Here is a 22,836-nt window from a genome sequence, read left to right as displayed (position 1 = left end):
TTCTGGACTTAGCTTGTATTTCTGCTTTTGCCTCCTACGGTGACTCATTCATAACAGTAACCTGTGTCCCCAATGAAGGCTTCAAGAAAGAGATTTACGGTAAGAACCAAAAATCCCTCTTTTTTTTGCGTGGAGCTAGTTACTATTTATTGGTTTCATTTTGAGGACGATAAAATATTTTGCTCTTTCTCTATTGCATTTTTGGAGTGGAGGTGCTGCAACTGGGAAAAAAAAACACCCCCTAATTCACGTGTTATATTTTTTTTTTTTTAATAGTGTTTACATTATGGCCTAAGTTTATATTTTGATTGGGCATCTACTTATCTGATAAGAAATGTTGTGGGTTTTTTCTTTTCAGTTTACCTTTGCTCCCCAATGTGGGACATGGACCTGCAATCGTTTGATCACTCGTACTTTTCAATATTGTAGTACATAGCCCACCAGTGATCTCTCATGCAGTGTGTAAGGTGGCTGATGGGCACGGGAACGGATGCACCTACTGGGTCGCACCAACTAAAGTCCTCTGTTAGAGACTGACCATCGCATTTCATTGGTTACACAGCAGCGATCGGAGCTAGCTGGTCGGCTCCCTCAGTGTTTGACGTGGACTTATGAGTAGTTATTGAGCGTCTCAGTACATCTGCATTCCCCCTATAGTGTTTGATGATGTCTTTGCTATTAATGTATCTGTGATGTTTGCTTAGCTGTTGGTGTTGCCTACTTAATTCTGTTTTTCTCTTGTAGGGCGGCACTATCATTGGTAGTGCGCGGTGTAAGGCATTTACCACTCACGAAGGACGTTTGTCTGCAGCCTTTAATCTTGTTCAGCATGGTATAACAAATCTATGCGTCATCGGTGGGGATGGAAGTTTAACTGGAGCAAATATTTTTAGGAAGGAGTGGAAAGGTCTGCTTGAAGAATTGGTTAAAGGCGGTAAGTTTGGGTGATTAACATTGTCGCTGTACACTATGGCCTGATTAAGACTGATGCCGGTCTGGACTGAAATGTACCGAATTCATTAAGGGTTGTGCTCCTCTTTCAGTTGCCGTTCACCACCGTCAGACGTGCGGCACCCACGGACTGATACATTCTTGTCGTAATTTGCGCCAGGTTTGTGGCAATTGACTGTAATTGCTCCCGGGCACGCCTGCAAGACTGAAAACAGCGGTTGCTGGAAGAAATAACGTTCATTTTCTCCTGTGTCCCACACTTTTAGTATTGCAGCTGGGCACCTTCATAATGCGATTAATGTGCAGATTAACACTGTATATGCAGGTTTATAGTATTATCAGTCAAGACCTTTAGCTTGTCACATAGAAACAGAATTTATTAGATTGAGCATATTAATAAAATCTAATGATATCATCTTATTATTAGCCTACCTTTCTTCATGGAATGCCACAATAGTTTGATGGCCTTTATTCTGATTTGCACAATTAATGAAAACACAAGAAGTAACTTATGTTCTAAAAATTGTTTTAATAAACTAGTTAAAAAAACAAAAACGAAAAACACTGCTGAATTACAGTGCATGTAGCGCTTGGAGACTTCAGTACTCCTCCTCAGAGGCTAAAGGCTGCAGCTGAAAGCGTGGAGACTTACGGATTAGGCTAGATTCACATGAGCATATAACCTATCCTTCAGTTTCATCCAGAAAACATGGACGATAATTTTGTTCCTTTGTCATCCGAGGGCATTTCTTATTTATTTTGTTTACTGTAGCAGAAATCATTTAAAGGACCGTTTACAGTTTTCTGTTAAATGATTACAATGTGTCCATAAAAAATGGATGTTATATATATGGTAGCTCCGTATGACATATAATTTTTCTTTTATTTTTTGTTGTCTCATCCAACAAAAGGAGGAAATGAATACATGCTGCTATTTGATTATTTTTTTTTTTCTCGCATGCAATTTTTGCCAGTGGGGGTCAAATTGTGCCCCCCTGAATAACATTGGTCCGTTTCTTTTTACAGACCACACTTGGACTAAAATTATGCTCACGTAAACCTACCCTAAAAATGCAGAATAAGTCTATGGTTATTAGCGTCTGGCATCCGGAATGATGTGTGTATGGAAGCTGTTATATTGTGGAGGACTGGAGAGTCTGTACAATGTGAGATGGCTGTGCTATCTGTAATTCTCATATTTTTTGAAGATCGTATGATGGGTATGCATGATGATTGTGGCATGTCATCCACTTGTTGGTTTCACTTGGGACCTTGTATATTATGAAGAGAGTTGAGCAAATATGTTTGGAATCGGTCCCGAATCTGAATTTGCCATATTCGTGCCATATCGGTATTCATGCCAAATTTATGCTTGATCGGTTCCGAACATATTCGTTCATTTCTACTCCCATTGACTCCAATGATGTTCGGCTATATTCGACAAATATTGCTAAAACAATATTTGCCGCTGATCGTTATCAGAACCGAATTTTGAAAAATTTGCTCAACCCTAATTATGAATTGAAGTGTGTTTAACTACTTAGGGCCCATTCATATGGGATTGATCTGCAGATTTTTTTTTCTGTTGTAGAAATGCTTCAATTTTGCACAGACTTCACTTTTTGCATCACAAGAAATCTGCAGTGACAACCTGCAGCATGAATTGACAGTGTGAATTTCAAACACTCAGGGCAACTATCGCTGCTTATTTTCTCCTGTATGTGTGGATGAGATTTCTTAAACTCCGCTGTGTACTATCTGTGGACATGCACCTTATCCTTTGCTAACCCCATATACGCTGTTGTTGGAGCCACATATGCTTTACTGGCACCATATTGTATTACAGGAAAAATAGCTGAAGATGTTGCTGCCAAATATTCTCACTTGAATATTGTTGGACTGGTGGGCTCCATCGACAATGACTTCTGTGGTACTGACATGACAATCGGCACTGATTCAGCTCTGCACAGAATTATGGAGGTTATTGATGCAATTACTACTACTGCACAGAGGTAAGGTAGGGCTTCACATTGGTGCATTTACCTGCACATTCTGCAAGAATGCTGCCATTCTTCACTTTTGTAGTTCAATTGCCCACCATACTAATAGTAATTTATTCCCTCTTAATTTCCCTGCAAATTTAGAGCTGACTCTCTGATGGTCCTGCAGATTTGTTCACACGCAGCTGCTATGTGACCAGTGCTGCTAATCAGTAGCCACAGCAGTCACCTACCATACTACCGGCATCACCACTCTGCAGGGGAAGCCATGAGGACCAGTAGTCTGCCACATCGCTGCTGATGCCACTTATACACTACAGCAATCAGAAGTCAATTACTTATAAATAAGGGCCGGGAGGACCAGCGTAGCATTGGCGCTGAATCTCAGGGGAAATTACGTCACTATGAATAATATATTGATTTTTTTCTTTTTAATAACATTTCAAGTTGTTTTTAGCAATTAAGTTGGATAACCACTTTAATGACAATAGCGTGCCCTCCAGAAATCAGAAGAGGACATGCTGTTATCAGAATCTCTCCTTAGTGTAGTATTGGGTATTTTTCTTTTTCTGTTAATATTTTCTATTAATACAGTGGAGTGGAAGTCTGACGTTAAAGGGGTTGTGCAGTTTCATCTAACCTCTTCCCGCAGGCTCAAAAAATTATTATCTGCTGTTTTTTATGTAGCAATGGTAAACGCATCATCATAGATTTACTATCTGCCTTTTTTGCGCTATCTCCATTCTTAGGGTATGTGCACATGATCAGTAATTGCTGCGGGTTGGACACTGTTGAACTCGCTGACTGCACTGCTGCGTGAGAATTTTCTCACACAGCGATGGTGCCCACGTGAGATCTCCGGGGCTCATCAGCTGATGAACTACGGTGAGCTTTCTCACTGCAGCGGAGTGCTACACAACTACACACTCCTGTTCGTGTGTAGCAGGCTGTCTGGTAGAGTAGTCACATCAGCTGATGTAACTGCTCTACAACTGATCCACATCGTTGTGGGACAATATGGATTACGGCAGATAGGTGAGGGATATGTTGGTTTTATTATTTTTTTCCTTTTACAGGTTATTTCAATATTTAATTTACTTTTTTTTTTCTTTACTTTAAGCACAGGCGCCGGCTGATGACTACGCCCATCAGCGGCGCCTGCTCTCGCTGTTATCAGGGACAGCAGGTGTAGCCTGATGGGATTAGTAGTAGTAGGTCATAGTCAACTGACAGCGTGACCACGCAGCTTTCTGACTGGCGGTAATGATTTTTCCACTGATCAGAGCTGCTGGTGTTTCTCGTTCTCTCACACAGATAACTGCGCTGGAAACGTTTGATATAGGACCAAAATACATATAGGAGCAATAACGCAGCAAATCCACAAACATTTTTATACCTGCATTTTGCTGCGTATATGACTGGCTCAATTGACGTCAATGGTTGAAAAATGTGGCAAAAATGAACAAAGAAATGTTATGCTGCGGATTTAAAAGCAGCACAAATCTGGAAAGGAAAAATGCTGATCATGTGCACAGCACTTTATTATTTTCATTGACTTTAGCATAAGGATTCCCCACTGTTTTTTGGGCCAATTCCGCTCAGAGAAAACACACCAAAAACGCATCGTGTGTTCACACAGTCTTATGCTAGTTTTCTAAGCGCTAAGCACCCAGAGCAATACACCTGGCCATGTCCTGCTCAGTTACCCTGTATGTCCTCACCACTAAAATGATGCTGCTGGGTGTGTGTATGGTGACTAAGTGATAGGTATGTTTAGCTCTCTTTTTTTTTTTTTTTTTTTTGGGGCTAATTTTTATTCACCAAAACCACTCTACATACAATTTTCCGCTGTTTTAAATACAATTGAACTTGGTATTAGTAATGTAAAAAAAACCTTTTACAGGCAGCGTCCTCAGAATATTGGCTGTTGTTGAACTCCGTTTTTTTATCTTGTGTGTTTAAAGGGAACCTGTCAGGTCCAATAATGCTATTAACCTGTAGATATAGGGCTGATCTGCTGATTAATGGCCTTATGAGGGTGTCCTCCTGCTGTACTGAAAGAGCAGCACCCAGGAGAAAATGAATTTTATTTATACCTGGGAGCCACAGACTTTGACATGCAGGCGTGCTCGGAGCAATTACATTCACCACCCCAGCTCTGAGAGAAGCTTGCGCGCCGCACCTAGCTCTGAGATAAGCTCACCCGCTGCGCCCCGCTCTAGGGGCGGCTCACCCGCTGCGCCCCACTCTGGGGGTAGTGCGCTTCCCCTTGACCTCTGGATGATGGCTTGAAGGACAGAAGTTATGAACTAATATAAGGGGGTATGCCTCTGTTATAAGAGACTTGACAGAACAACCACTAGTACACTAGAACTCCATAAAGGAACATTCTAATAGGACAACATGTCTCCACAAGCGGGACACAGATTTAAAATTCTACAGGATGTCAGCTTAGGCGGACTATGGGACCAGCTGAAAGGATACAGATATGCTCCATTAACTATTACTGAACCCATGAATACATTTGGGGAGGCCAAGATTTGGACCCACTGGTCACCTGAGCCCCATGGAGGCATCCAGTCACCTGGCCTCGTGCCTCAATGGACTATCAGCTTCCTAAGCTTGTCTGTTGTGAATTTGCTTTCTGGCCTACCTCTGGTTACTAGTGAAGGTAGTGGAGCTGGTTGTATTGACAGAGGGGTCGTGAGTTCTCTTTCTGGGCTCCCTCTGGAGGTAATGGAGCTGATCTGATTAACAGAGGCTTTCCACCTGATAATGAGGAGGACGATCGGAGATCTGGAGTTTCTAACTGGATTTAAGACAGCCGACTCCCTTTATCCCTGTTGGTGATTTTTGGGGGCTATCTATTCCTTTGGGGTCTGCTCTGGGGCAGTTTAGATTTTCCCCTTTCTTGCTTTAGGCTTATTTATTTAGGCTTATTTAGCTCTCCGGCTGTGTCGAGGCATCTAGGATCATCTTAGGTACACTCCACGGCTACTTGTTATGAATGGGAAACCGAGGAGGAAAAAAAGACATCAAGCTAAGTCTCAGAAAACCAGAGAAGTTGGTAACTATGCAGATTGCAGATCCCTGATCTTACCCGCACAACTAGCAGCAGTCGTGGAGCGTTCCTACGTTGGTCCTAGACGCCTCGTCACAACCGGAGAACTACATAAGCCTATAGCAGGAAAAGAGGAAAACTAACTGCCCCAGAGCAGACCCCAAAGGAAAGACAGCCCCCACATGTATTGACGGTGAAACAAGATGAAAATACAAACAAAGGCAGGAAAATAGGCTGAGCAAACGATGGGGCCCAGCTAACTAAAAAGGACAGGAAAGGAAAGACACTGTCTGCAATCTGCCAAAAAAAAACCCTACTAAAATATTGTCCAACACTTCTGATAGCAAAATTAACCGTGAAGTCACTAGACTTCTGAACCTATATCAGCACTCTGAAATATTCTGAGACAGAGCAAAAAAGAGGCCAATCTAATAAGGGACAAAAAGCAGATTGTCAAATACTGATCAATAGGAGTGGAATTTCAGCATAGCCCCAGCAGGGGCAAGCTGATTACACAAAAAACTGAATTGACCAACAAGCACAAGTGTGAAAATTAGCAAAAAACAAACTTAACTTGAGAAGACTGGAAGAGAGCTGAAGTCCTGGACCCGAGAAGCAGACTGAATCAGCAGCACCCGGATAGGGCGTCGACTGTCTTATATCCAGTCTGCTACTCCAGAGATCCAATCGTTATCTTCCTCATCAGGTGGCAGATTACTACCACTTAAACAAACCGCACTACCTCCTGTCACCACCAGAGGGAGAACGGAAGGGGAACTCTCAACTGGTGGAGCAGAAAATGAGTACATGACAGCTACTGCTAGTTGTGTGGATAGGATCAGGGGTCTGCAATCCGCTTAGTTACCAACCTCTCTGGTTTTATGTGGCTTAGCTTGGTCTTGCTCTCCTCCTCGGTGACCCAATCATAACACTTGTCGTTATCTCCTCTCTGTGGTGTCCCGTTAAAAGCGGGGTGCCACTGGTGGGGTTGCCGGCCCTGGAAGTCCAGAAGTTGCAGCTGCTATAATCCATGTGAGACCTCAGTGCAAATTACAATCTTTGTGTTATCATCCGTTATGTAGTTCAATAAAGTATTGCCACACTGTTTTACCCTCTCTCTGTGTTATCTGAGTAATACTATGCCCACGGTAAAAAGAGAGTGGGCGTTCAGTCGGATGAACCTTGGTCCACACGGTCTTGGGCCAGCGGACGGGAGCATCCACTGACCCCCGGTGTCTTGACAGCTTGCCCTCCACATCGAGCCTCTGCGAGAGGGCTCGCCCTCCACATCCAGCCTCTGCGAGAGGGCTCGCCCTCCACATCCAGCCTCTGCGAGAGGGCTCGCCCGCCACATCCAGCCTCTGCGAGAGGGCTCGCCCGCCACATCCAGCCTCTGCGAGAGGGCTCGCCCGCCACATCCAGCCCTGCCCATCCAGTAGTTGCAACCAAATGGCCTATTATGGGTATAATGGCAACCAAAGGTTTTCCACAGAAATCCCCCCCCGAAGCACAATATCAAGATCTAAGGGTTCTTACAGTACCTCATTCAGTATTCTCCCAACACAGTGTTACATCCAGCTTCAAGCACCTCCTCTAACACGTATTGTTTCTGTCTCCAGCATACCATACTTGAATTATCTCATATGTGCATTCATGTCTGCTCTTCTGTGCAGGGCTACTCACAAAATGCACCATTTTGAGATGTGCTCCTCATTTCTGTTTGATAGAACTGGAGCCAAGCTGGCAGACTGCTGCGAGCCACAATTTTTTAGGCTGCGAGTCACATGTGGCTCCCGAGCTACCGGTTGGCATCTCTGCCCTATGTATTACCTCTATATCTGCAGATTAATAGCGTTATCAGACCTGACGGGTTCATTTTGCAATATGGGAAAAAAAAAAAAATCTGTAGTGAGAAAACAAAAACCCCACCCCTTAGACTTCCTTTAAAAAAAAAAAAAAAAAAAATTTAGATTGGTCACAAGACCTTATATTAGTCAGAGGGCCCAATTAATTTAGACTAGCATTTTGTATGTGTCACAATGAAGACTGCATTGGAGTAGGATTTGCTTAAAGGGGTTGTCCGGGCTTTTCACATAATCTCAGCACATATCTGGGCTGCAGAATTATGACAATAAGTAATTTACTTTCTGTCACTAGTTTGCACAGTTTTCTAGATATTCTGAACAGAACGTCCAAGGGGGGGTGTTATGGCATTGAAATGAGAACTAGTCGTAACCTCCTACTCTACTCCAAACATGCCCTCTATAGCAACAACCCCACCCACCATAGCCACAGGCCCTCCCTGTCCACATGAAGAAGCCCTCATCACACAGTAACGAATCCTCCCTCTCTAGCAGCCTCACTGCAGAGAGCAGCTGCTCCCCCCCCCCCCCCCCAGACACATGTTGAACACTGATCTATGGAAAGTGAAAGTAGTGAGGAGGGAAAATCATCCTGTATTCTGGGCCACTCCATGATTACAATACATAACTCATTATCAGTAATTCCTTCCCTCACTGTCCCAGGCTGCTGGCAGCAGTGAGAACAGACTGTGTGATGGCCAGTGATGGGGGTCTGCAGCTTCTAATCTGCACAGGGGATGGCAGTCACTGATGTAATCTGTTGTGTGACAAAGCCTCTGCTGTGTGAATGAGACAGCTCTGTGTCACTGATGTCTTCACACAGCAGCAGATTTGGTGCAGTGTATGTGTGAGCACTGTGTCTCTAATGACACAAATACTGATGGGAGCAGCCTGTCTCAGAATACAGGACGATTTTCCCTCCTCCTCACTAGTTTCACTTTCCATAGATCACTGTTCAGCTATGTCTGGGGGAGGAGCAGCTGCTCTCTGCAGTGAGGCTGCTAGAGGGGGAGGATTTGTTACTGTGTGATGAGGGCTTCTTCATGTGGTCGGGGAGGGCCTGTAGCTATGGAGGGTGGGGTTGTTGCTATAGAGGGCATGTTTGGAGTAGAGTAGGAGGTTACGACTAGTTCTCATTTCAATGCCTTAACACCCCCCCCTTGGACGTTCTGTTCAGAATATCTAGAAAACCGTGCAAACTAGTGACAGAAAGTAAATTACTTATTGTCATAATTCTGCAGCCCAGATATGTACTGAGATTATGTGAAAAGCCCGGACAACCCCTTTAAGTCATCTATTCAGGCGTGAGCCCCTTAATACATTTGGTGCATTTTACAACTGCTGTAGGACTTGACCAGAAATGTCACCCCTGTCAGGAACTCGTGTACATTTTTGGTATAACTAACACCACATCCCATTCAGCCTCAGCCCTGGACACTTTGTTGGAGCTGGCCTGGACTGGCGTAACCCACTTGGAGTTGCACAAACAATTTGAGTCAGAGAAAAGAGGGAGACACAATAGCGCAAATAGGGTCTTATCAAACGTTACACAGAGTTGCCCACCAAGAGAACTACTCACCTGGTAAGAGTGAAGGAAAGACATATATTAATGGCGGCTGCTGCAGATCCACAGGTCAGTGCAGGACCTGGTTGAAGCATACACTTAGGTAGAAAGGAAGGATCATCCCCGCGCTGCCGCAAGAATTCCAAAAATTGTAGAGTCAACTGTTGAGTTCATTTTCCCCTTCACTGTCGATGTCTGATGAACTCCCTCTTCTGGTGAAGGAAAGTAGTGAGGCTGATTACCAAACACCTGAGCTGGTAGATGATGACTGGGTAACAGGAACTTCTGACTGGATATAAGGCAGCCGACGCCCTTCTGAGTCGCTGGTGATTTCTCTGCTGGATTCTTGGAGACCAGTCTGATTCCTGCTTCCCAAAGATAAGTTTTTGCTCTGCTATTGAACTTATTAGTTTGGTTTTGTTTACCTTGTTTTTTGGAGTTCAGCCATCCCCAGTCGGGGATGTGCTGAGTTCCATTTTTGTCTCTGATCAGTTTGTCTCTTTGCTTTGTCTTCAGAATTTACCTGAGTGCTGATATAGTCATTTTTGAAGTCCTAGCGACTTCAGGGCCTGTTTTTCCTATCAGATGGTTGGGACATTTTTTGGTAGGGTTTTTTACGGATTGCAGACAGCAGCTTTTCTATCCTGTCCTTTTTAGTTAGCTTGGGCCCCATCGTTTGCTCAACCTATCTTTCTACCTGTGTTAGTGTTTTCATCTTGCTTCACCGTCATTATATGTTGGGGGCTGCCTATTGCTTTGGGGTCTGCTCTGAGGCAGTTTAGATTTCCCCTTTCTTTCTTTAGGCCTATTTAGTTCTCCGGCTGTGATCGAGGGGTCTAGGGCATCGTAGGAACCCCCCACGGCTACTGTTAGTTGTTGTGGATAGGATCAGGGGTCTGCAATCCGATAGCTACCAACCTCTCCGGTTCTCTGGACTTAGCTTGTATTTTTGTATTTTCCTCCTTCGGTGACTCATTCATAAGTCAACGTGGCTTATTCTACACGTTTCAGGGTTCAGGCGACCCCTTCATCAGGACATTCCACAAATATTTTACCGTACAATATTTGTGGCATGTCCTGATGAAGGGGTCGCCTGAACCCTGAAATGCGTAGAATAAACCACGTTGAAACCCCTGCAATTTTTGGAATTCTTCTTGCGGCAGCGCGGGGATGATCCTTCCTTCCTACCTAAGTGTATACAAACAATTTGAGACATTTCCAAGGTTCTTTGCACACACTGTGTCTTTTTCAGCAGTCACATGGTCATCATCAGCAATATACAGTCTTACTCTCTTGCATCAAGGTATGAAATTGGCATGCTCCGATGTGGGCAAAGATCACTGTGAAGGCAGGCGGATGAGGTGAGCCGTGACATCTACTAATGTAAATGGTGGATCCAATGTGATTTCTGCATATTTATGTCACCTCACTGTGTAATTTTACCCACTTCTGAATTTTTGTTTAAAACACATATGGAAAACTGTTAACAAAAAGAAAGATTTTAAATAAAAACCTGATTTAAACAAGATTTAATTTTCTGATGACGGTCACATTAAAAATGGGGGAAAAAAAATCACTTCCTTTGCAGTCTAGTGGGAAAATGGTTAGTATTTCCTTCTTATCGGGGAGGTATACATATGGTTTATAGCTTTAAAACAGAACAAAGTTCAAAAGTAACATTACCTATTATCTATAGAGCATAGAACAATGTCATTGACATGCATGATGTGCAGTATGTATGAAGGGTTTCTGCAGATTTATTATTATAGGAATATTAACCAATCTAGGTAAACGTCATAACTCCTTCCATTTTTAGGACCGAAATGTCTGATATTTTGGATTGCTTGCACAAATAAATATCTTAGAATAAAAAAACCCAGACATAATATTAATGGGAACATGCACCAAATAGGTGCTGAGCAGTCCCATATATGAAACCACTCCAAAGCATAGCATTTGAGACAAGAGAAAAGGGAGTAATGGGTTTAAAAAAGTTAAACTTTTATTTAATTATCAAAAGGGTAACAGCAATATTGTTTTTTATATGCACAATAATCCAAATGTTTCCCATAGGGATTGTTCGCTGTGTAGGCGAACATGCATACAGGTTTAGGTATAGGTAGCGTAGGTCCGCATATCAGTAAAGTGCCAAGTACTTAGTTTAGATCATGGAAATACCATTTGTATCAGTAAGCTGACCGCAGCGCTATCTTTTAGAGATAAATACTCAAAGCCGGGACTAAAATCATCTTGCTCTGTGGAGGAGGACAATGCTGTGCCCAAACTGGATGGTTTGGACCCCTACGCGCGTGTGCCCTTCGAGAAAGCAAAGGTAAAAATCTTGCGAAACGCGCGTTGGGGTCCCAACCATTCAGTTTGTGCATGTCACTGTCCTCCTCCACAGGGTAAGATGATGTTACTCCCAGCTTTCTCTTGTCTCAAATACAAATAAATACCTACTGTTTTCACATCTGAGTGCCAAGTTCTACTCTTACATTAGTCTGTGTTAAGAGTCACTAGGATTATTAGGAAATCACTGAAAATTATATGAATTTCACAACATTTAACTGTTCATAATAAAAAACCAAAGCAACAAAACAATACACAAAGTCATATCATCAGTGGGGCATCTGTACACCACAAAGACACTGATACTGCAACCTTCATCACCAGTTAATAAATACCCTGTTCTATTTCTAAAAGCAATGCTGCCACTAAAGAACAAGACAAATGAATAACATCTAGTTTATTAATCACTCACATTAAATTTTTTTTTTGTAGTCATTATGTTTGTAGTGAGGGTATTAATATACTCGCCTCCCGCCCCTCTGCAGGATCCAGCACCGTTCTCCTCTTCTAGGTGGTGTCACCCATCTACAGACACTGTGGGTCATACTGAACTTTGCGGGACCTAGAAGTGACTTTTCCAATGTAAGTCTATGGAGTGTAAAAGTGAGACTACATAAGTCACATTGTAATAGAGGCTTCCGGCTCAGGCATACGGCATCGTGACCCAGAGAGTGAAGAGTGGTGACGTCACTGAGAAGAGGAGCAGAGCGGAGCTAGATCCCGGAGAGGACGGCGGCGGTAGGTGAGTATAGTATACACTACATTAAATACACATATACAGATTTAATGTATAAAAAAGTAATGGGTGCCCTTCTTTTACTCCATTCTCTAATTCACATAATTTACCGTCTTAGCGCAGTTCTCTATCCACATAACGTAATGAATGGAAGCTGATAATTTCATTCAATACAAGATCTATGATAGAGCCTTATTTACATGGACTGTACCCGATATACTAGGCCATTGATGAGCTGCACATCTACATCTCATTGTATCAGTCATGTAGAATTAGGTGCAATGTAGAGTCCACCTACATGCCCCACGCTAAGTTATCCCTGGTTTAGTTGCGTGCTGTTAAGACAATGGAAGTGTAGTATCAAGGATCACTAAGGCCTGTTTCACACTTCAGTTTTTTTGTGTCAGTTAAAATCCGCCAAAATGGCGGAAAGCGGATCCGTTGGTAACTGATGTGAATGGATGCCACCGGACCGTTTTTTTTGACGGATCCGATGAATGAAGAATTTTAAAGGAACCGCAGCCCGGGAGGGAGGGAGAGGGAGAGAATATATTTTCTGTCCGCCAGAAATGATTTCATGGTTAAATTTCCGGCTGACTTCATTCCTCAGGGCATGCGCACTATAAAATGCGGATCCTGCAGCAAAAAAAAGTTGCATGGTCCTTCCAGGCATGTCGGCGGACGAAAAAAAATTGACGGATCTGCAAAAAAACGGATCCAACGGATGGCCATCCGTCAAGATCCGCCGGTAATGCAAATCAATGGGGAAAAAAATGGATCTGTCAAAAAAAAATGGCGGATCCGTTTTTTTTTGCAAAACGGCGGATTTTGACTGATGGTCAAAAACGGAAGTGTGAAACAGGCCTTAGTATGAACATTGTGGACCCTGAATTACAAATACAATTATTGTCCTATGCCCAACAGCACTACTGTAGTAAGCCATGCACCGAATTAGAAAGACTACATTATTCATATAGGAACCACAGTTCTGTCAGCCGCTATTACATAGTATTGTGTAGCACTCACCTAGGTGACTATTGGATATAAAGTGGCCATAATAAGGCTGGTTTCACATTAGCGCTTTTTAAGCGCACGCACGGCCGGGGGTAGCTCCGCCCCCGAGCCGGCTCTCTGCCCGGCGTGCCCGCCCCTTGCTTGTAGCGCCGCCTCCTAGCGCACAGCGGCGCCTGCGATCGGCGCACCCTATCTTTAGCATAGGGTGCGCAGATCGTGCGCAGGCCGTGCGCTAGTTGCGCTTTGACCTGCGCTGCGCACTTTTGACGGTGCGTCGTGCGCGCCAAAATCCGAAAAGTTCGATTTTTGGCGCGCACGGCGCACCGTCAAAAGTGCGCAGCGCAGGTCAAAGCGCAACTAGCGCACGGCCTGCGCACGATCTGCGCACCCTATGCTAAAGATAGGGTGCGCCGATCGCAGGCGCCGCTGTGCGCTAGGAGGCGGCGCTACAAGCAAGGGGCGGGCACGCCGGGCAGAGAGCCGGCTCGGGGGCGGAGCTACCCCCGGCCGTGCGTGCGCTTAAAAAGCGCTAATGTGAAACCAGCCTAAGTCTTGTGAAAAGTGCTGGTGTGGCTCCCCAGTAATAGCTGCTGCATTTATGATATTGGCTATGAGTCTTATTATGTAATGGCTTATCCAGCATACTTGTATATGGGCTATAAGTGGTCTGTTATGCCCATGCAATCTATAGCATATCTGTATGATGTGGTGGATGCGCAGGATTATACAGCACTCACCATTGATTTTTGTAGGAGTTGTTCTTCAGTACCCAGCAGCAGCTGCTACACAATGAATGGAGCTGTGCAGCTCTCCATCACATGTGTATACATCCAGGGGAACCAGCAGCTCAGTGGGGTTCTGGGTGTCTGCCCCATGGAACTCATATTGATGACCTATTCTACAAATAGATCTCCATTTTATTGTGACCGGACAACCCCTTTAAAAAAAAAAAATATATATATATATATATTAGTGAGTAAGTTGTGTTCACCTCCTACATCCATTGGTTATTAGCCATAAAGTTACCGACCACCTCTATCAGAGATATCACTCGTTGTGCTCTTCTAACCGCTCTGCTTTTCATGCCCCTAGTGATATGTTCACCATTTAATGAAAGGACGTTGTGGTTTTCTCATTTTAGCCACCAGAGGACATTTGTGCTGGAAGTTATGGGAAGACATTGCGGGTAATGACCTCACTTGTACACTTTGTTCTGTGACATCTCACTATACTGACTATTGTGCCTATTTGGACCTAATTTTATTATATTTACTTAATACCATGTGAACATCTGATCTGTGTGTTTTGGGGTAATAAACTTTTATAGCTCCTTAACCCACAAAATAGAGAGTCTTTAGTTTTTTGAAAATTGTCTCTTCAGAGAGGAAGAGGACTTGAACTCTAGTGCCACCTATTGGAGGTAGCAATCCTACCTAGTTTTTTGAAAACATACAACTTTAAACACTTCTTATTCCATGTGCTTAGGAGATGGGGTAGACAAGAAAATGGCAATTCTGGCATTGCCTTTATGTAACAGTGCAATATAAATATTGCATAAGCTTTATTGCGTTATCTTTGTACATTATAATGTTGTTTTTTTTTTTGTAAAAGTGTCCTTGATTCATCAAAGCTTTTACTCCAGACTTTCTGCCGGAGAAGGTTTGTTGAGTCGCACACCATTTCGTGCCTCGCCTGATTCATTAGGAGACCTTTTAATGATCAGGAGCCTCAGAATCCACTCCGCTCCCTCATCGTGACTGATCTTGGTGAACCAGAGCCATAGTTGTTGTTGTTGTTTTTTTTAAATAGAAGAAACAATAATTCTTGACAAGTTATTGACTAGTAATTTAAATATTTGCCGTATTTTCTTTTTATAGGTATTTAGCGTTGGTGTCCGCTTTGGCTTCTGGCGCTGACTGGCTTTTTATTCCAGAGTGTCCTCCTGAAGAGGGCTGGGAAGATCTCATGTGTGCAAGACTTGGAGAGGCAAGTATCAGACATAATGGAGATTTAGGGACGCTATTGAGAAATGTGGGATTTGCATGTCATGGTCAAAGTAAAGCGACCCTTTCGGCTCAACAAGATGGTGCACTTTAGATGTTTGGTATTATCGAGCCGGAGTAGCTGAATGGATTATTATATAGATTTTCCCATAAACCTATAACTGCCCAGGTCATTCTAGGCTTAAAGGAATGGTCCTAACCTGTGATAGATAGCCCTCCCTGCATAAGGGTGCATACAGAGGTGGCGATCAGTCCTGATGACGACTGTCCCCATGACTGCTTCTATCACCATATGAAGGGGCTTTTACATTTCGGGATATACTGAATTTTACAAATCTCAGCCTTCATGTTCAACCACAGATTCCCTTTATTGTCCAACGTTTCCTACATTTTATAAGATTACCTTTATTAACCTAGTTTACCCTCCACTGTAAAATTTTGGAGTGTTAATGGTAAGAGATGCAGGAGAAATAACATTCCACGGTTTTCCTAACTAAGAAATGACAGGCGCTCAACACAGCTTGTATTGTGTTTTGCTACATCAAAAAGTGAACATTCATAACCTTAAAACAGTGTTTATTAAATTCCTTTAAAATTACACCTAAAAAACCTGTTTAAAAGGATCTAGGACACTATATCCGGACCACCAAGACTGCCCATCACTGACAGGCGGTACTGTGGGTTATGTAAATAAAGTAGATAGATCTCGGAACTCAAAAATGTTATATACACAGATTATCTCCACGTTATACATGCGAGTGCAATTAATGATGCACATAGACATATAGATCTATTAAATATGTAAGACAGGAAATATTAGAAAGCTTAATGATCAGGTAAGTGCTGGTTAGGTGATCGTGACCGTTATTTTTGTTGCGTAATCCATCCCATAGGCGCAGTTTTATTTTTGCCGGACAACCCCTTTTAACTAGTACCGTACATTGATTGACTTTACTGTAAGCAGTAACACCGTCACGACATCCGCCGTACCTGTACAGCGTTGAGGGAGAAGCGTTCCCACAAACTGACTTGCAGATCCGGCGTGATAATCAGCGTGAGTCAGAGAGATATATATATATATATATATATATATATATATATATATATATATATATATAATAGCTGACACCCTGCACAAACACCCACAATAAGTACTAGCGCCGATCGTGGGCATTTAACCCCTCTGATGCCACTTTCAATCGTCATAGCAGAGGGAGGGCGCTCCCTCTCTGCTCCGATCAACACAATGCGATTGCATTGTGCTTATGGTCTCCATGGCGACCCTGAGCCAAAAGTTGGCTGCGGGGTCACCCAGGTACAGTGGCCTGTAAGCTTCTGCTCAGAGCACAAGCTGACATGCCTCCTGCCTGTGTGTCAGAGACTGGTCTCATGCTCTGCAATGCAAAGTGTTAGACCAGCGATCAGTCGATGGAAAGTTGATGTCCCATCCTTGGGAAAAGTAAATAAACTTTTTAAAAATTGTAAAAGTATATAAAGACAAAATAAAGCACAAAAAAGATAAAAATTATACCAATAAATACATATTTATTATAAAAACAAAAATAAACAAAGTACACATATTTGGTATCGCCGCATCCAGAACGACCCAATCTATAAAACTGACCCACTAGTTAACCCTTTCATTAAGAACCATTAAAAAAATTGTCAAACTATGCTTTTTACCATACTGCCAAACAAAAAGTGAAATAAAACGCGATAAAAAAGTTGAATGTAAATAAAAATGGTGCAGTTGAAAACAACGTCCTTTCCCACAGAAAACAAGCCTCTGTACAGCTCTGTCAGCAGAGAAATAATAAAGCAATAGCCCTCAGAACATACAGTAGGAATGCAAAAATTTTTTTTTATAAAATAGTTTTATTATATAAAAGCAGCAAAACATAAAAACAAGACATAAATCTGGTATCTCTGTAATTGCACTGACCCGAAGAAGAAAGTTGTACAATCGCTTCTACTGCACAAGAAACTGCATGAAAAATAAATAAAACCATTTTTTTTACTTTCTGTTGATTTTGTTAATTCTGCCTCCCAAACATCGCAGTAAGGCTTGGCTCACATTATCCTGCGCTCTACGCTGAGTGCTTACACCGGGGTTTCTGTGTAAATGTCTGATATACATGGATTTCCTATAATGAGGCAGATGGAGGCTCTTCGGATGCTATCTGACCTGTGATTCGGCGATGTCCTTCTTTTGGGGCATGCAGTTAAAAGCATGGTTCGCCACAGTTTTTTGCACCTCTGAAAATAAATTAATCGCTGAACAGAGACCAGACTGAGTCCAGAGTAACTCTTCTGCCTTGTTATAGTGATTGCATCCGTCGGGGGTTTCATCTAAATCACGTAATTCGGAGATTTAATTGGAAACCTCGATGTAAGTGCTCAGCATAGAGCGCCGGCTAAATGTGGTCCAAGCTTAAACTCAATCCACAAAAAAGCAAGTCCACACTCAGGTCCTTTACCTGTTGATGGAAATATAGGGGGCTTTCACGTTACTGGTAGTACAAAGCCTCTGGAAAAGCGAAATTGCTCCTCACCCCCCAAAATAAATTCAATAATCTCTGTGCTCCCAAATCCAAATGCCCCCTCTCTTATGAGCCCCAGTATACTTAAACCACATTTAGAGCCCACATGTTTGGCATTTCTGTAGTGATGGGAGTCCGCCTAATTTACGAGTGCATGTGTCCAGAAGCATGAGTTGGGCACAAAATACTGGGCAGTACGATGTATGGGCACTACAACGTCAAATTTGCAATTTTCACACCGCAATATCTATTGCTGTTTGTTTCTGGAAAGACATCGATGGAGTCAAAATCATCCCTACACCTGTAGATAATTTCCCAAAGGGGTGTAATTTCCAAAATAGGGTCACTTGAGAGTTTTGTTCTTCTGGCACTTAGGGGCTCTGTATATGGAGTCCACAAACTATTATAGGAAAATCTGTTCTCAAGAGTCAAATAGCTCTCCGTCGATCCTGAGTCTTTTTGAAACACATTGAATAAAGCACTATTCTTCAAATAACTTCTGGATTGATGTCTTTATACTATCAGCAGTACGGAATCTCTCCACAGATATCCCTCTGACATCTATGCTTTTTTGATGCGTTTCCGCCTTGGGAAATGCATGTGCCTATTTTACCTGTGGATTTTCCGCATTTAATGTTAGTCTATGGGGAAAATGTGCACATAAAACTCCACATACCCTCAAGAGAAATTGACAAGTTGCAGATTTGAAACACGTACCGCAGGTCAGTTTACCCAGAGGGAAAAAGTACAGTGGACAGGAGATTGCTATAAATCCCATCCACTTTGCTGGAACGTAATATGTTACATTTTTGATCCAGCAAAAGCACGCATTGTTAAAAATGCACCAAAAGCTCATTGTGGGAACAGTTGTGGAATATTGTAATGATAATGCTCAAATATCTCCATCAGAGGCGGAAATATCATTGGTGCTGCCTGTGGAGCTACAGATGCCAATAGATTAGTGGGGTGACTGCCGTCTTCAAAGCAGTTTCTGACTGTCAGATTGCCCATAAGGGCAAGAGCGAATATACTGCATGGCCCACAAATAGTTAATAGTAGGAGAGGGATAATTGGGTACTGAGTTATGGAATAAAAGGGGTTCTTTACTGTCTGTGTCCCCCTGATCTCCAGAATTGTGTGAGATCTAACTGAACACTCTTTGCACAAATCCTTGGCAGAATGATGTGGTTTCCCACCCAAGTTACTTGTGAACTCGCCCATAGTACGCTTTGTGCGCCGTTGGAACCGTCCTTCAGTTCTGAGTGGAAGATGTCTAGGGGCAGTAATAACTTAGTTGGGCAATAGTTGGCCCCAAAATATAGGGTTGAACAGCAAAAAGCCTACAAATTACATGTTTTATACTCGTGGCTAAGTTCCGTTTTTCCGTAGCCTGATGTGTACAGTGCTAAGCTTTAGCTTACAAGTTTTTAGAGCGCTAAACATTTGTCCATTGGTCAAATAAATCTGGATGTTTTATTTGTTTTTTTTCTTTGTACAGTCTCGTAGTCGAGGTTCAAGACTAAACATCATTATAATCGCTGAAGGAGCCATTAACTGTAAAGGGGAACCAATTACTTCTCAGTATGTGAAAGAGGTATGTTGTCTAATCTGCTTCCTTTTGTAGGTCTAAGGACAGAAATGTAGCTGGGCGGCGTACATGTACGTATTACTGCTGTGCAGTTGTAAGTAACTCCACAAGTGATTGCGGTAACGCGAATGTAGATTGTGCTAACGATGATGAACTTTGTAATGCCGATCTGGTGAAATACAGTGACTTGTGATATTGTGTATTCGCCATTGGCCTTGTCACTCTTGTCATTTGCTGTTATGCCTGTGGAAGCCTATTTGTGGCGTTGGCACCCATCACAGATGCTGTAATCCATATAAACTACTGGTTGGAGCGTTTATACTTCCCTGTACCATTAGTACTGTTAGGCAAAGCGCAGTTACTGTATAAGCACACACATGTCCAAAAGACATTCTGGAAATATCAAGATGGTGTTAGGCTGGCGGAATGCACCAAATAATATAGATGTTAATGAGGTGCATTCGCAGCCTGGGGTCCACCGTGCAGCGATGGAAACTGCTGCTAGACAATGGCGGATAGTAGCACGCTCGGGTTGCCTCACCTGGAGTGTGCAAGCCGAACCCTGTTACTTCACAAGGTCGCACTAATATAATGTGAGCGCAAGCGATATGGTCACAGAACTCTGCCCAGAGGCATGGAGTCAGAGTCCTTCCAGACCCACTTGCGCACAGAGCCGCTGCAGCGGCGCTAGAGAGTGACGCTAGGAAAGTGCTGTGCCCTGTTAGCTGTCACAGGGTGCAGCGGATAGACTCGTACCTCCCAGAGGCACGGGAGATATGGCGGCACTATGGCGCTAACCTTTATGCAGGACTGGAGCACTGTGGCACATGCTTTGCCACCATGAGGCACTGACTCAGGCTGAATTAACCCTAACACATACGTATCAAAGGAAGGGGTTATTTAATGAGTCAGTCACCAGTTACATGCATGCATCATCACTCACACAAGTCTCAACAAAAGTCTGTCTTAGTGCATGGCTGAGGAGCCGTGCAAAAATTTTATAGCAGCGTCCTTCCGGGACCTTCCTGATGGTCCAATCTGAGCTGGAAAAGGACCTGAGCATGTGACCTCCGATCTCCAATGAGAGGTCGTCCCACGGGCATGTTCAGTGGACTGACAGGAGGACTTAGTCCCTGGAGTAGCTCGCTGCTGACCAACATGCATTGCTATAGCTGGGCCAGAGGTGGCAGCAGCAATCAAACCTACAATGCTGGTGTGAGCAGAGCGCTGAGATCGACGAGTCTGCTGAGCAGGCTCCACTGCGGCCGGAGAGGATTGGGAGACCGCCGAAGGCAAAGCTCGGGATTCCTGCAGTGCAGCGACAGGAACCCGACACCTAACAGATGGAGAGAAGATTGGATAATACAAAAGGACTGTCAGGGATCAGGAGCATTTTTCTAGGTTCGGATATGAAGAGGAGGTGACTGTATAACAGGCAAACACGAAGGATTGGTCAGATTTAAAGGATGTCTGACAGCACAAGATGACTGCTCAGGCACTGAGCGCACCCTTAGCCTGGCCATGCAGTGTTTTCTTTTTGCATCTGTTTTACCCCCCTTTTGTTGGTTGACAGTTGTCTTTACAGGAGTCAGAGGATCTTGGAGACTTATGGTGGGTAGGTGCAAAGAACTCCTTGGCCACCTAGAGTGCAGTACGTGTTGGTACTTGGTATGAGCAGTCATCTTGTGCTGGCAGGCTCATTTTTAATCCAGCCTATTTTCCAGATAGAAGACATTGGGGGAATGGTTGTGGTGTCCTCATATTTGAGGTTGTAGGTCTGTCCCAGGTAATTTGTAATATCTTCGGTTTAAAACGTCCACCGTCTTGCTACTCTTCCTTCATAGGATACAAACGCATGGGCCATGCACACACAGTGAACAAGTCGGTAAGACAGTGTTCACCCCACCAAGAGACTGAAACACAGAGAAACACAGTACAACAAACGTGAAAAAATACTCTGCTGCAAAAAAAAAAATCTATCAATAAACAGCAAGTGCTAGAAAAAGATGACAAAAAAACAGGGTATTTAGTTGATACGTTTTTTGCAAAAAATGTATACTAAGCCGCTCTACCAAACGCCAAGGTATACTCATCAGAGCAGTCCTAACCTATGTATTTAAAATTTGACCATGTGCCTATATGAGCAGGAGTCAGAGAGGTAATGTCTGATGTGGACACGCTGTGTAAGACAGCATTATATGTGCAAACACAAGAAATGGGTGGAGACCTCCCAAAAAATTGCAAAAGCAAGAAACCAATTGAATACAAATGCATGGGCCATGCACACACAGTGAACAAGTCGGTAAGACAGTGTTCACACCACCTCTCTTTTGGGCCATGCACATATAAAGCCGTCTTACACAGCGTGTCCACATCAGACATTACCTCTCTGAATCCTGCTCATATAGGTACTGTTCACATGGTCAGGTTTTAAATACATTGGTTAGGACTGCTCTGATGGGTATACCTTGGCGTTTGGTAGAGCGGCTTAGTATACATTTTTTTACAAAAAACTTATCAACTAAATACCCTGTTTTGTTATCTTTTTACCATCACTTGCTGTTTATTGTTAGATATTTTTTTGCAGGAGAGTATTTTTTCATATTTGTTGTACTGTGTTTCTCTGTGTTTCTTCCTTCATAGGAGTGGATCTTGTTTAACTCCACCGTTTTCAAAAAAACTAAGCATAAAAACAATACAGAGTACAAAAAAAAACTAAACATTTGCACACGTGAACATCTGAAATTAAGGTTAACGAGGGTAATCACTTTGGCATCACACACAGAAGATTAGTGATATTGTCACGTGTACCTGGATACACCTCCTCCAGCGCTGGGCGAATTTAGATAATGACACGTGTAACTGGATACACCACCTCCAGCAGGGCGAATTTAGAATATAGGGGAACACTGGGAAAACAGTTACCATGGTTTGCCCTGCATTAGGGGACGTGGAGACCTCCTGCACTCCCCTGAGGCAGTATCCCTGCACTCCTAGCGTTCCCTATACAGGTTCCTCACCTGTAGCCGAGCTGGATACCTTAATCCCTAACTCGCCCTGCACCTATCCCTGACTAGTGAACTGGACGGTGCAGACACTAATCCCATCACTGTACTAATACACACACAAGAAAAAATATAACAATATAACAAACAGGGAAAACACCAC

At 43.2% G+C, this 22,836-nt stretch overlaps 1 protein-coding gene across 1 annotated transcript in view; it reads left to right on the top strand.

The window, feature by feature from the left end:
• The window catches only part of LOC141067687 (ATP-dependent 6-phosphofructokinase, liver type-like), a 46,300-nt gene extending 26,581 nt beyond the window's left edge, over positions 1-19,719 (top strand). Inside the window, exons 4-8 of the mRNA XM_073558075.1 lie at positions 745-934; positions 2,798-2,963; positions 14,679-14,723; positions 15,415-15,523; positions 19,579-19,719. Coding sequence (XP_073414176.1) covers positions 745-934; positions 2,798-2,963; positions 14,679-14,723; positions 15,415-15,523; positions 19,579-19,704 — 636 coding nt within the window. The 3' untranslated portion in view covers positions 19,705-19,719. The remainder of the gene's footprint in view (positions 1-744; positions 935-2,797; positions 2,964-14,678; positions 14,724-15,414; positions 15,524-19,578) is intronic.
• The last annotated feature ends 3,117 nt before the right edge of the window (positions 19,720-22,836 follow it).

Source organism: Dendrobates tinctorius, unplaced genomic scaffold, assembly GCF_039654945.1.
Source record: "Dendrobates tinctorius isolate UK_male_01 unplaced genomic scaffold, ASM3965494v1 ptg000254l, whole genome shotgun sequence".
Lineage (NCBI taxonomy): Eukaryota > Metazoa > Chordata > Amphibia > Anura > Dendrobatidae > Dendrobates > Dendrobates tinctorius.
The sequence above is the reverse complement of the archived record's forward strand: the minus strand, read 5'-3'. Positions and strand labels throughout refer to the sequence as shown.